Genomic DNA, 13,759 nt, shown 5'->3' on the forward strand with positions numbered 1-13,759 from the left:
TTCACCCAATAAATTACGTAATTGAGACTTGTATATACTCGAGTCAGCATGATGATGAAGTACAATCAAAAAAACTAAACAAAAAATGAAAAACAAGGAAAAAAAACATAAGAACACAAACACTAAAAAGGGCTTTCTCCGAACACTGCGATACGATATAATATTGCACCGGATTCTATTTGCCTACCCCGAGTAACAAAGACTAAAAGAAAAATAACACATTAGATCTACATCAAGGATGTTGGTTTCTTCTTCTTCAACAAGAGAGGCCGATTTCCTTCAGATTTGAAAATCTCATCACTATAAATACTGTCAAAGCCTCAGTTGTCCTTTTGCTAATTTTGACCACCCGGAACGACGGCGTTTCAACTTTTTCCCTAGGAAACGAATCCTTATCAGATAAATATCACTAAATTTAAATTTCATCCGTTCGTTTGAAAACCCTAACTCCAACTTGAACTTCGTTTAGGTCGTACACGTGTACATTACACCAAGACCCCCTTTTCTGTCTGACTTTTAATTAGCGCCAAATTCCACTCCTATAGTCCCATCGCTTTCCCAGGAAAATGGTCTAAACCCTTCATTAATCTAACGGCAGTTAATCAACATATGCCATTATAACGGATCATAACCGTCCAAAATATTTTTTAATTTCACCCGTCCGATCAATCTCCATAATCATTCACCCGTCGGATTTTCATATAATTAAATTTGAAATAATCTCGGAGGGAGAGAAGGGAAGAAAGAAGGAAAAAGATACCCAAAAGCGTTTCGCAAATCTCTCTGCGAGTCCGTACCAGTCGATTTCCTTCGATTCCGGTCAGTCGGCGGAGTCAGATTGCAGTCACAAGGACACTGTATAGTCCATCATTCATTCTCTCAGTCTGCAAAAGTTTTTTAGCTACAAATCTGAACCTGATAGTCGCTATTCTTATCGTTGAGTGTTTCGTTGGCCAGCCGACTTTTTGTCAAACCGGAGAGGCGTTTTTCTGAAGGCGATCGTTTGTGCTTCACAGGATCGATGGACCAAGGCGAAACTGTTTCCGATTTTGCTCCAAAGAAATTGGCGAGGCAGTTGGATTTCACGGCAGCTTGCCGAGCGTCGGCGAATGCGATGCTGACCGAGAAATCGAAATTGCAGTCGTCGCCGAAGAGCTCAATTTTGGAGTCACCGCAGCTGCAGTTGGGTTTAGGATTTCCCTCGGTCATGCAGCAGCCACAGTCTCCACAGGTGCAGCCGCCGCCACAAAGACATTCTCCATTGCAAAAACAGTTACAGTCGCAGAAGCATCAGCCGGAGTCCCCGTTGCAGATGCGTTCTCCAATGCACGCAATACCGAAGCTTCAAGTGCGACCACAGCAGTCACAGATTGCACATCGCGTGCCTCACCCCGTGCATAAGCTCGTGCCAGCATTTCAGGCCGCGTAAGTTTCATACGATTATATGTTTTTTCATTTAGTTTTTCTTCATGGCTGTTTTAGGCCAATTTGATAGGATCAGACAATTGGCATGAGCATGAAAAATTTAATTGCATTGAATTTTGTAGACGATGATTATGTTAGTGGCCTTCTTTAGATGCCTCTGGCCTCTGGGGTAAGATTATGCCAATATTTGTTGTCGGTGTAAATTTTAAGAAATGGTTGGGGTTTTGTTAAAAGGATAATGTTAGCACTTGATTTCAGCAGCTTTTTGTAGAAAAATTGGATTTAACTGACATAAGTTTTGATTGTTTGGAAGAATATGTACAAGTGTCTCTGAATGTCCAAATAAAATACCATAGTGAAATAAAATTATTGCAATGATTATGGTTGTTTGATCGATATTCCAGTTGATTTTGGAATATTAAGGGAAACACTTGTACGATTATTTTGCGCCTTAAATAGCTAACTAAATCATTGAATCTTATTACTTTCCAAAAAGTGTAATGAGGGATGCACTTGACCACTGAGTACTTTAGTGCATTATAATTGTTAATGATTTCTATTATAATTGATTATCTTAGCTAAATTTACTTATTTCTCTGCTTTGATGCTATCTTTGGCACTTAATAGTTCGTTCCATTTATTCTAAGTGGGTAAGATTTTTCAATTTATCTTTTCTTTTCATATCTACATCCATACAGTATGCGATTGTTGTTTGGACAAATATTCTCTAAGCTATATGTTTCACTCAATGACCATTAACTTTTCTCTTTACCTTTTTTTAGGGGATGACCTGTTTCTCAAATCAGAAGTTAAAACACTTAACATACATGTATTTAATTGTTTGTGCCACGTCTCATTACATAATTTCATACAAGTACAAAATGCACAATTATTTTGTCCATAACCTTGAAGGTTGTGTTTTGCTTCAGGAAGCAAGAATCGCCTAGACGACTGCGGGGTGACATTGATGGAAAAGATGGTACCCCTAAGAAACCAAAGCAATGTAATTGTAAAAATTCACGGTGCTTGAAACTGTAAGTATATTGCCTCTTTTGTCATAATTTTGACCTAATCAAAGATTTGATTGGTGATTTTCTTTTTAGCCTTTTGGAAGTTTAAGCAGGGGAATTACTTTACACTCCATCTAGAGGTTGATGGTGATAGTTAACCATTGGCATATGTAGTCCTTAAGAAACTTGTCCCTTTACTGTTGAACATTTTATTGTGTGAAAACTTGTCAAATTTTTTGATTGTGTGAAGGTTTTGCTATGCAATGAAAAGAAATGTAATTCATTTCCTCAGTGAGGCTGGGAACAACATAAATCTCTTATGGAGAATGATAATGTTCTATTAGGATGTGTTAGGTTATATTTTTTTTATATGCCATATTATTTTCAAAGAATGTATACTAAATTTGTTTTCTTGAATAAAAAAGAATTTTATTGGAACAGGCACCAAGAAGGTGCAGTGAAAATTTCTAAGAGGTCAAACTATGAAAGAGCTTGTTTATGACATGTCGTAGTAATTCAGTTGTGTTTATACTCCACAACTGCATTTCTTTAAATGCTGGCTGAAATAAAGTTATTGAGTTTTTGACTTCATTTTGCATTCTGTATGATTATAACGGCGTGCAAATTTTCTTTCTTTTTCCTTTTTTTTTTCAACTTTGTATGTATCATTATCAACCATAAAGTTTATGCAAACTCCAGGTATTGCGAGTGCTTTGCTACTGGAGTTTATTGTGATAACTGCAATTGCATAAGCTGCCAAAATAATGTGGATAATGAGAGTGCAAGGCAAGAAGCTATTGGAGCAGTCTTAGAGCGCAATCCAAATGCTTTCAGACCAAAAATTGCCAACAGTCCACATGGATCTTGGGATGCTAGGGTATGTAATCATCTTACAATTCAAGTTTGAAAGAAAATTTTCTTTCTTTTGATGGTATACTAGGTTCATTTTCAATCTAACTGGGAAGTAACATTCACTGAAGTAACTGAATTGTTGATATAATTATGGTTTTCTTCGATTTCTTTGTCCATGCTGGAATCAGTTACGTTGACAGCATTGTAAAGGCCTTGTCCATATGTTTTAACTGTAGGATGACGTTTTACATCTATTATACAGAAGAAGCTCGAGAATAATTTAGTTAAGGGCATCTGCTTTGTGTTGAATGGTATTGAGTACTTCTATAGTTCTATTTACTATAGTTATACATGATTTTCTTAATGGTACCTTCTCCACTTTTGAATAAAAAGATTTATGAGTGTTTTGTGCAACTCATATCAGAGCGTATCACAACATCTCTAATTTCTTGTATGATGGTTCTTGTTTATTTCCTACCTTGTCTTGGTGATCTTTCTTTTGACATCACTTGAATAAGTCAAGCAATCGGGAAGAAGCTAAATTTGTTAGTGTGATATACCATCTCCATTTCTGGTCATTGGCTAGAAGTGTGATTAGTGCAAAGTATTTTTTTTGAATGCTAAGTTAAGTTGCATGCTTTCTTGCTCCTTTAAATGGCAGATGTAAGGATATAAACTACATCTTTTAAGGTCTCATTATACCTAGAATAGGTGCAATATGTATAATGTTTTATTGTAGCAGGAACGACGTGGCCTATGTCATGTTGGATTCAAGCTATTTATAATCTTGCTGTGATTGGTAATGCATTTATAATGTGTGAAAGCAATTCCAGGAAGAAGCTGGGGAAGTTCAATTGGTGGGAAAGCACAATAAAGGATGTCACTGCAAGAAATCTGGTTGTCTCAAGAAGTATTGTGAGTGCTACCAAGCTAATATTCTTTGCTCTGAAAACTGTAAGTGTATGGATTGCAAAAACTTTGAAGGAAGTGAAGAAAGACAGTCTCTATTTCGTGGAGATCCCAATGCCATGGCCAACATGCAACAGGCTGCCAATGCAGCCATCAGTGGGGCCATTGGGTCATCCGGCTATGGCATTTCTGTTGTTTCCAAGAAAAGAAAAGGCGAGGAAATGTTGAGCATGGGATCCAAAGATCTATCAATTCATACCACTCTACAATTTCAACAGGTGCTTCTTTGTCCTTCTGGTTATGACGTCCTTCAAAGTTATCCTATGTAATTAGGCTGATTTGAACCATTTTTTAGTTTTTCTTTTATTTAAGTTCGTCCCCCTTATAGTGAAAATAATAAAATTCTGTCCCTTTTCAGGTCATTATTTTTTTGCTCTGTTACTTGGACGAACATAAGCTTTTTATATCCTATTATTTACTGCAAAAGTGCAAAGTGTTGTTGTCTCCATTATCCATACGAAAATTAACTCTGAATTTATTAGCATTTTCGGCTTTGCGAAACTCTCATAATCTCTCTGCTCCTTTGTGTTTAAATTTCCATCTTGGCATTTCTGTTTCCTCTTCCTCTTAAAAGAATGAATTCTCAAATGTCAGGAAACTTTTCAAAAAAGTTCCAAAGCCTCCTCTTCCATTATCTCTGTCCCTGTTTCTCAAAGGACTAATGGATCTGTTTTAAGATCCTCAAAGCCCACATACAGGTAAGTGTTTGTGTCAGACTTCCACAAGTGCCTATTTGAAACTTTTTCTTGCTTTCCCTTTTAAAGCTAATTTTCATAACTGCTCCTGGCTCAAGATCTCCACTGGCGGGTGTCCTTCAACCTCAGGACATGAAGGAGCTATGCTCAGTCTTGGTCATAGTTTCAGAAGAAGCTAGAAAGGCGCTTTCAGGTATTCACCGAGATACATAAATGACATTATCTTGTTTCTGAGAATTTCAATTAAATTTCTAATCTTTATCTAGTTATATAACTGAATTGGTTATAACAAATTTCCGATTTTACTATGTCTAAGTGAATTGGCCGTTGGTTCTGAGTGTTGGGCTATTAAGAGAGTAAAAGACAACATCCAAAAAATGTATGTTGCAGAAATGCAAATGTTTCGTTGGATGTGTTGCCACATGAAGACAAGTTTGAGGAAACCGTTTAAGACGGTATAAACATGTAAGACGTAGAGATAGCAGTACGGAGGTGAGGAGAATTGAGAGAATTTGTATAGGAGAGTGTAGGAAGCGAAGATGAGGATCTAAAAAAACTTGGCTTGAAGTTGTAAGAAAGGATATGGATTCAGTAGAAGTTGATTAAAGTATGGTCTTATAGAAATGAATGGCAGAAACGAATACATGTAGTGGATTCCTATTGATTTTCTCATAAATCCATGTAGCTGACCCCACACTTTTGATATAAAGCCTTGAATGATGATGTTTCTATGAATTTAGCGAAGAAGAGATCAAATGTGCCTCATTTTATTTTCTCTAATACTTTGGTTAAACCTTGCCAGAAAAAAGAGGAAAAATGGATGAGAAAACCGAGGGACAACAAAGTACCCATACCTTTTCTGCTTCACCTATTCAAGAGAGTGAAGATAGTGTAAAAGGACATGGTGTTCACAAAACTTTGCCAGATAACCGTTTGAGTGGGGACCAAGCAGCTAGAGAAAAATGCAGCGATGGTGGAACAGATGAAGGTGATCTGAAAAATAAAAAGCCAATGTCCCCTGGAACACTTGCATTGATGTGTGATGAACCTGATACAATCTTTATGAGGGCGGCATCACCTACTATGGTAGCAGAACATTGTCAAAACAGGACTCAGAAGTTATATAATGGACATGAGAGCTCGGAGGTTTATGCAGAGCAGGAAAGGCTCATCCTAACCAGGTTCCGGGATCTTCTCAATCGACTGATTATTTTTGGGAGCATAAAAGGTTAGTTTCTTTTGGGATTTTCTCAATCAGCTGATTACTTTTGACATTTCCTTGGTTTGGTGAAATTTTTTTTCTTTTTGAAAAAAAATAACTAAAGTAGATTACTAAAGTAGACAATCATCAATAGACCTGTGACTGATATGTAATTTGCTGAGAACTCACAATCAATCAGCACGTGTCTATCTTGGTTTCTAAGTCTTAGAAATGCCGCTTCAGTAGATGCTGATAACATGTGATGTGTGAGTCCAACTGGTACTTGCATTTTTTTTTTCGCTATAAATTTCGCCAAAACACCTGACAGCTTATCTCACAGCTTATAAATTAGCTTATTTTTCACAGCTTATAAACTAGTTTATTTTGACAGCAAATAACATATCAATCACAATCAATCACATGAAAAAAAAAAAAAAAAAAGAAGATTACTAAAGTAGACAATCATCAATAGACATGTGATTGTCTACCTAGGTTGCAGTCAACTATTGTATGCTCTGAAGATTCGATAATGTTTTGTATAATGTTTTATATAAAGTCTTTTAAAATTCTTTTCATTTTTTCTGTTTTCAAATTGTCGCTGGAGAGACCACAATTAGTCAAAGGGACCAGTTGAAAAAAAAAAAACTAATTTCTTTTTGCAAAAGTAAAGTACCAGTGTTTGGGATTAGTTGCCTCCAAAAGGTCCTTTTTAAAAAAAAAATAAAAGAGGTTACTAATTTCTTTTAGTGTATGTGTATCCAGCTGGCTGATTATTGGGTTCTGTATTGAGAGGCCTTCTAGGCTAGTCCCATGTCCAACTTACTGTGAAATGGAGGGATACGAAGCAGTTTATGTGCAGTTGAACTCAATTTTTTTTTCCTTATGGAGAGTATCTATCTGGGGTGACCGTTTTAGTTTTGGGGTCTTTAAAAAGTAAAATAAAACTTAGAATGATGACAAAATGATAGGCTGAACTGGTTTTGACATTGCTTTGTGACATCACTACAGTAACAAAGAAGTTCTGTGCCAACCAAGCATTTTAGTTTTCTATTGAGGATTTCCTATTGCGGGTTTTCATTATGTGTCTTATACTTAGAAATTGGTCCTTATGCATTCATGTGGCAGAAACATGTTCCCCAGTCTCCCAAAAAGGATCAGGGAGCCAGCAAGAATCCATGGAGAGAAGCACTATAAAAGCAGAAACTGTTGCAGAAAATCACAAGGAGGCTTGCAGCTATGGCATTGCAAACTCCCCTCCAGCTACGACTGCCGAAAATGTATGAAACATTGACTCTTATCACTTCCGCCTTCAATAATTATATTCTATGGAAGTTACAATACCTGTTTGTTCCCATTGGAGAGATTAGAACCAATACTAAGAGTGGCAATTAGGGCGAAACTGGTAGGGTGATGTCAAACTGTGGCTTGTGATTCATCCCCTCTTCTCGATGAGGCTTCAAGCTAGAGCCCTACTAAATACCGAGAAATGTTCTTGTAGGAATGAAATAATACTAGCTGAATCTCATGTGATTACGATGTTTGCAGCAACTACATATTTATGAAAGTGTTATTTGGATTTCGGGATGCTTTGCTGTTGTAGGGCAAAGTATAGTTATGTCATATGTTAGGACTATATCCCCAACCCGAGTTAAAACCAGTAACCTCTAATTCAGCAGGGTCTGCCCTTAACATGTTTGTCTCCGCATATGATCATGCTCCTTTTGAGAAATATCAAAGAAATGGAAAGCAATCTAAAAGCTTTCGAAGAGAATCCAATCCCACTAGATTTTGGTAAAACAGACGTGAAAATTTCAGGCACCAAATGTACCATTAGTGCGTTGGTTTTTAGCTCTTGAATGAACTTTCCTGTCTCAGGTAAACAGAGTCGCCTTTTGGGGAAATTTTGGACTTAGAAGAAACCAAGTTACATATATAGAACAGAAGATCCATGGTGCTTTGCTTCTTAATAGCTTGTCCATGACTAGGATAAAACGCTCTTCCCAAAAAAAAAAATAGTAATCCCTCTTTTTTCTTGCTTTTTAATATTGATATTTCTAAAAAAATTTATAAAATAATAAGTGATAAATATCAATGATTTTGAATCTAATGATGCATTACACAGCAATTGGCAATCATAAAAAACAAAATAAAAAACAATTACCAATAGTACTCCCTGGCAGCTATAACTATAGTCAGATACAGCAACTCAAAGATGACTTAACAATTCAAGACTCCAATAGTTACACTGATCATTGGAAAATCTGGAAATGACATGTAAAATAAATGATTTGTTGCACAGCATTAATACATTATTAACAAAGACACAGGAGAAATCGGAAGTTCAGGCTTTACTATAAGCAGTTCTAGCAATCTAAGCACAACCACAACTTCAACATCCTAGAATTTCTTTCTAGACTTTATAGGAATAATTCATTCCACACCAACCACGGGAGGTGGTTATTCATTTTGAGCATTAGAAATTGGTTCTCAAATTCACCCTTTCTTTGGCATGGCAGCAAGTCTAGTGTACATTCTTGCCATGGCCTGGAAACCTCTTATATCACTAGAGCGTAAGAGATTCCCTGTAAACAATAAGGAAGAATCTGTTAGGAAGAAACATCATTGTGTGCAGGACGAACAAAGTTGCAAAAATAAATTCCCCATAATAGCAAGAAACAGGAATTGACTTGTCAAAGCCAGAGAAAACACCTTTTAAGTCAACTCCGGTTCCCCATTCTATTGGTTATCTTCTTCTTTTTTTTTAACGACGAACCATAGGCCAAAATAAACCCCAGATACTTGGATCCCCCACTCTCCCCAAGTACATGATAAGTTGCAGGGTGTTTGGGAGAGTTAAACTTGGGTCCCCTGGCTGGAAGGATTCATCCTCAGCCAACTCGATCACCTCTGGTGGTTTGATCACCTCTAGTGGTTCATTGGTTATCAATTTAAATTAACCTTTCAGAACTCAACTTGGAGGCCCCACATATTTATCCTATACTTGTCCAGTTGTCCTCCAAGATACATCCATTTCTGTTCTCATAGAAAGCCACACAAACTCTTATGTGTAAACAGAACATTCACAATGCTTCAGCAGCTTTAGTCTATATCTCCACTGTTTTCACCTTATATGACCACCCTAAGATAGTAAGATATAATATAGGGAATAATGACAAAAACTGACAACTAATAAGGGGGCGTTAAGGGAAAGATGCAGAAATTGAAAAAGACCTCAATATTTTGGTCCGTCAACAATTGGATCAGTATTTGACTCTTCATAATTGCCTCCAGTTGCTGTACTTTTTGATTAAAGAGAGAATTCTGGCACTAATATTCACACCACTGCTAATCAAGTTTCAGGAAAAAATATGACTGCTAACAAGTTTCAGGAAACAGTACAAGTTCTGGAGACAAAAACTCTAAACCAGCTCAATTGAATATTAATGAGACACACTTTCCAGCAAAAATTACGAGTGCTCAAGGTACTTCTAGCACTAACAGGAAATAAAAGCAATGCATCCAAAGAAGTACCAACATTGGACACTAACTTACCTGAATCACAATTTAGTGGGCTATCGGCTTCTGGGTGGGCCATCAATGCAATTATGGCCCTACAAACCGACTGAAGAGTCCAAGCTGGGCTCCATGCATTCTTCAAAATATCAAGGCAGATCTCTCCCGTCTGCAAGAGGCGGGACAGAAAAGGTACTAAATAACACTTAAAGGACAGGCTTTAAACAATTTTACCAGAAATGAAATTCAGTAAAATTATAAAATACACATCATTTTACCAATCTATATCCAACAGATTGAAACATTCACAAAAACTCCAAACTTTAATATTACTCCAAAACTATTATTTTCAAAAGCTCTCAGAATGAGCTCCTTTCCAGTAGAAACAGTCTGAAGAAGAGGGGGAAAATCAAGTGGACTTGTTGACAATAATGCAAAAAAAAATGTTTCTAGAATCTCCTCTTGCAACCATGAGTTCATAACAATTGGAAGCAATCTATAAGGGTCTCTTTAGTTTAGTTACACCAAAAGATGAAAACATTGTGCACATTGAAACATCAAAGGCCAGCTCTACCATCTACAGTTCAATCCTGTTTGCAATATTGCACAGCAATAGTAAGTGGAATAGACAAATGTTGATTTTGCTTTTGGACTCACAGCAGCTGCAGTTGCAGTAAGTTTGGAAAGGAGTAAAGTTAGAAAAACACAAGCTCCTTTTTAAGCTTGAAAACAAGCAAAAGATCACACCAAAACATTCATACCTTAAAATGCACATTCGGATGAAATATTTTGGTCAAGAACCGCACTTGGGGAGGTTGCAAAGGATATTGCTCAGGAACAGAAAAGGCAAGCTGAAAGATACCGCCTTCGTAGGGAGTCTCGGAAGGTCCCTGCATACATACAAGTACAAAGATAAAGTAATCCAATAAACAACACACTAAACCACCAATCTCCAACAATATGTCAGCCTACCTTGATAAGAGCATTCCATTTAAATATGTTTGATTCATCGCATACTAATTGAATATCTGGATCAGCAGCTTTTTCTTTTTGCACCTCTTTGTATTCCTTAAATAACCTAGCCCTTGATGGCTTCAAAAGTAGCAAAAAAGACTGTAATTATACTTCATAATGCTTAGATTGAACTAGGCATTAAACAACAACTGAAACCATTTAAGACCAAAGCCTCTTAAAATACACAATGTATCAGATCTGCAAAAACCACAGATTCACCCCCTAGTAAATGTTCTGAACTTACTTTTTCTAATTTTTCAATCCAAAATAACATGGCTATGACCTGCATAAGCCCCATCTGGGCATTAACCAGGCTATACCCACATGCACATATATGAACACATCTCACACAACTGGAAATGAAAAAGGATCAATAAATAGTTGCTAACCTGCATTTTGAATGATGCTTTCTGCCTCAATCTGCTTCAAAGCACACGCAGAAGATATTATCTGGTAGCTGCAGTGTCAGTCTGTCAGAAAACATTAATCACCAATAATGTCGGCATAAAACAAAAAGTCTACTTTCAATTTAACTCAGATAGCAATCCTTTCATACTCATAATCGCATAGGATGATCACCAAATGAAGGCCATGATTCTAATTAAGCAGAGTAACTAGTTCTAGAACAGCTAAAACAACCAAATGAAAGCCAAGATTCTAATTAAGCAGAGTAACTAGTTCTAGAACAGCTAAAACAACCTTAGATACCAGAAGCTAGTCTAATTTTCTTTCCTTCACTTTCTCTGCGATTGATAGCATGAGTGATGATACACAAATTCCTTCGAAACTGAAAGGATCTACTTATCATTGATATATTATTCATAACTGAGAAAGAACCAAACGAAAATGAGAGGAAATTCGAAACCCTAAATTATCCTAGAATTCGAAATTCTATTGTGTTTTCCTTTTCTCGGTAGCCAAACAGATAACAAAATTGTACTCAAGCATAAATCCATGTACCAAGAATTGCCAATTCTGTAGTTACGACTTACGAGCTCCGAATCTCAGCAATCTGCGAAGCGAGGGGGAGAGGAATGAAAAGGCGCAACCAGGAAGTTCGGATTCTACGCGCTACGGCGACCGGCGGGCCTCTGTTTTTTACTTTTTAGTGGCATTTTGACTATTTAAAGGGCAAAATCGTCCACTTACACCGAGAAAACAAACCGTGTTATCATTATACCATGGACGAACGGTTTGAAACCTACAGCCAAACACGAGACTGAGGCGCACTGCGCATCACGCCCAAAATATCTCAACGTTACATGCGAGCGAAATAAACCCTAGGGAAGGCTAAAACCCTCTACAGTAGAGTGATCGCAATGGCAGGTTCAACGCTTGTTTCCCGATTATCGACTCGATTAGGATCTTTATCCTTGAATCTCAACAAATCAATCACCAAGTCAGTCTTACCCACCATTTCTCCATCGAAATCGAGCTCGGAGTTTCAAGTTTCCTCCTCATTGAAGCGCCTTTCACGGGATTCAAGGTAAAATCCTTTGAAGGAAGTAAAATTGATTCATTTCATTTATCTACTGATATGTAATTCCATTTTTATGGTGTAGATTACCTGTCCAGTTGAGCTGCTTAGTCTCAATGGTTCCATTACATGACGCAATTGCTTCTGCCCGCTTAACATCTATGCTTTCAGCGGAATCGCAGAGCTGGGGGCTAACTCCACAAGGTAACCATCATTTTCATTCATACGCACCCAATGCAATAATTATAACAAGGTAACCATCATCTTCATTCATACGCACCCGATGCAATTATTATAACCAGTTATTAGCCGATGTAATACTCGATTGAGATGCTGATTAATAGATGGAATCTGTACTTGCACTATCTGTAATGGGATTAGTTTATTTTTTAAGAATTTGGAAGAAAAAATTTGTAGTAGGGGGAGCAATTACTAGAAGAATGGGTGCTCAAAGAACGAGTATTTGATTTATCATTGTCGGTTCTTGGTAATCATAGATATTAGCTAGCTGCTTACAGGTTTGGTTGCATTGTGATATATTCAACTTCTTGTGAGGCCTCCTCGTTGAGAAGTCAAGAAAGTATAACCAGATAAGTTTTAGCTGTTGCACCCTTCATAACCCAATAAGTAGAAATGAAATTTGGTATTCATGAACGCTGGAAGGGAGCAAATATTATGTTGGTAGCAATTGTATAGAAGGTCTTTTTGGCAAAAGGTAACTGAAGAATATGGACAGGGTTCATTGATGGTTGTTTTCTTATACCAATTAGCGGAGTTTTTCTAAATAGATTCTCAACATTGTATCCAAAATTGCTTATGTTGAGTGGTTACATTTTGGTCTGGATATTAATATATTCTTTCGTCTTTCATCAATTGCGTTTCTTTGATTCATTTTATCATCTTGGCAGGTATATCTATGCCTTTATGACAGCATCACTTTGGGATGGGAGGATCTCATTGGTTGAATAATTTTGTGCTGCTTTGCTATTTTTCTTTTATGATGAACCGTCTAGTTGTAGCGGCACGGTTCGTGAGAGTTGTTCAATACTTTGGCAATGAATTACTTGCCCAGACTGTAGTCTGGGTTTTATCTGTAGCTTCCAATTTCCAGGCCCTGACATGGTTTTCCTGTTGCAAGTGAGGTGAATTGCATAATAGAAATGACATGTTGAACAAGTGAGAATTCTAAGTTTGATCCTTTTTTTTTTTTGGCTTTTATGAACACATTTAGATTAGATAATAGATGAGTGTCATTTTCAAAAGACAAGCAAGATCATTTGGATGAATTCTGCTGCTGTTTCAAGCAGAACACATTTTCAGTGAGCTATTAGTTTTTCCTTGGTTATGGCATTGATCTTAGTTACTTTTTGGCAAAATTTCTCATGTGACGGTCTAGGTGAATTGCTGGTACGTTTGACAGGATTTGTATGTATAGTCCCAGTAATTAGGATCACAGTGTTATCCCAATTGCTAAGGTGTACATGTGGAATCTATCACAAACACATTAAATCCTGTACATGTACATACAACTGGGCTAACTGGGTGAGATCTTTATCTTCTTCGTTTATATTTTCAAAATGTCGAAAACATAAAACGTAATTTT

General features: G+C 37.0%; 3 protein-coding genes across 7 annotated transcripts; 2 read left to right on the plus strand and 1 right to left on the minus strand.

Moving 5' to 3' along the window:
• Positions 1-748: 748 nt before the first annotated feature.
• On the plus strand, positions 749-7,738 carry LOC119993346 (protein tesmin/TSO1-like CXC 5). Its single transcript, XM_038840447.1, has 8 exons — positions 749-1,425; positions 2,355-2,459; positions 3,135-3,312; positions 4,121-4,474; positions 4,851-4,954; positions 5,050-5,144; positions 5,754-6,179; positions 7,278-7,738. Exons 1-8 carry the CDS (start codon positions 1,022-1,024, stop codon positions 7,433-7,435), a joined length of 1,824 nt encoding a protein of 607 aa, XP_038696375.1. The 5' UTR covers positions 749-1,021; the 3' UTR covers positions 7,436-7,738.
• A 554-nt stretch (positions 7,739-8,292) lies between these two features.
• On the minus strand, positions 8,293-11,777 carry LOC119993347 (protein PEROXIN-4-like). Of its 5 annotated transcripts, none has more exons than XM_038840450.1 (6): positions 11,672-11,768; positions 11,069-11,149; positions 10,638-10,757; positions 10,427-10,555; positions 9,705-9,834; positions 8,293-8,734 (listed from the first exon to the last, which is right to left on the minus strand). In XM_038840450.1, exons 2-6 carry the CDS (start codon positions 11,072-11,074, stop codon positions 8,646-8,648), a joined length of 474 nt encoding a protein of 157 aa, XP_038696378.1. In that variant the 5' UTR covers positions 11,075-11,149; positions 11,672-11,768; the 3' UTR covers positions 8,293-8,645. The 5 variants fall into 5 exon arrangements, with proteins under 5 accessions (XP_038696378.1, XP_038696381.1, XP_038696380.1 ...); XM_038840453.1 differs by having other exon boundaries at positions 11,069-11,136; positions 11,640-11,767; XM_038840452.1 differs by having other exon boundaries at positions 11,069-11,136; positions 11,672-11,763.
• Positions 11,778-11,893: 116 nt separating this feature from the next.
• Positions 11,894-13,332, plus strand: LOC119993348. The gene is made up of 3 exons (XM_038840454.1): positions 11,894-12,165; positions 12,242-12,360; positions 13,065-13,332. The coding sequence occupies exons 1-3, from the start codon at positions 11,999-12,001 to the stop codon at positions 13,082-13,084; spliced, it is 306 nt and encodes a 101-aa protein (XP_038696382.1). The 5' UTR covers positions 11,894-11,998; the 3' UTR covers positions 13,085-13,332.
• The last annotated feature ends 427 nt before the right edge of the window (positions 13,333-13,759 follow it).

Source organism: Tripterygium wilfordii, chromosome 23 (assembly GCF_013401445.1).
Source record: "Tripterygium wilfordii isolate XIE 37 chromosome 23, ASM1340144v1, whole genome shotgun sequence".
Classification (NCBI taxonomy): domain Eukaryota; kingdom Viridiplantae; phylum Streptophyta; class Magnoliopsida; order Celastrales; family Celastraceae; genus Tripterygium; species Tripterygium wilfordii.

What these genes read in the sequence shown, in the direction of transcription:
- LOC119993346 (XM_038840447.1), top strand. Translation starts at nt 1,022, where the DNA reads ATGGACCAAGGCGAAACTGTTTCCGATTTTGCTCCAAAGAAATTGGCG. An exon ending in AATTCACGGTGCTTGAAACT is followed by an intron (nt 2,460 to 3,134) that starts GTAAGTATATTG and finishes TGCAAACTCCAG; the next exon opens with GTATTGCGAGTGCTTTGCTA. An exon ending in CCACTCTACAATTTCAACAG is followed by an intron (nt 4,475 to 4,850) that starts GTGCTTCTTTGT and finishes CTCAAATGTCAG; the next exon opens with GAAACTTTTCAAAAAAGTTC.
- LOC119993347 (XM_038840450.1), bottom strand. An exon ending in AATGGAATGCTCTTATCAAG is followed by an intron (nt 10,556 to 10,637) that starts GTAGGCTGACAT and finishes GTATGTATGCAG; the next exon opens with GGACCTTCCGAGACTCCCTA. An exon ending in ATCCGAATGTGCATTTTAAG is followed by an intron (nt 9,835 to 10,426) that starts GTATGAATGTTT and finishes CGCCTCTTGCAG; the next exon opens with ACGGGAGAGATCTGCCTTGA.
- LOC119993348 (XM_038840454.1), top strand. Translation starts at nt 11,999, where the DNA reads ATGGCAGGTTCAACGCTTGTTTCCCGATTATCGACTCGATTAGGATCT. An exon ending in CGCCTTTCACGGGATTCAAG is followed by an intron (nt 12,166 to 12,241) that starts GTAAAATCCTTT and finishes TTTATGGTGTAG; the next exon opens with ATTACCTGTCCAGTTGAGCT. An exon ending in CTGGGGGCTAACTCCACAAG is followed by an intron (nt 12,361 to 13,064) that starts GTAACCATCATT and finishes TCATCTTGGCAG; the next exon opens with GTATATCTATGCCTTTATGA.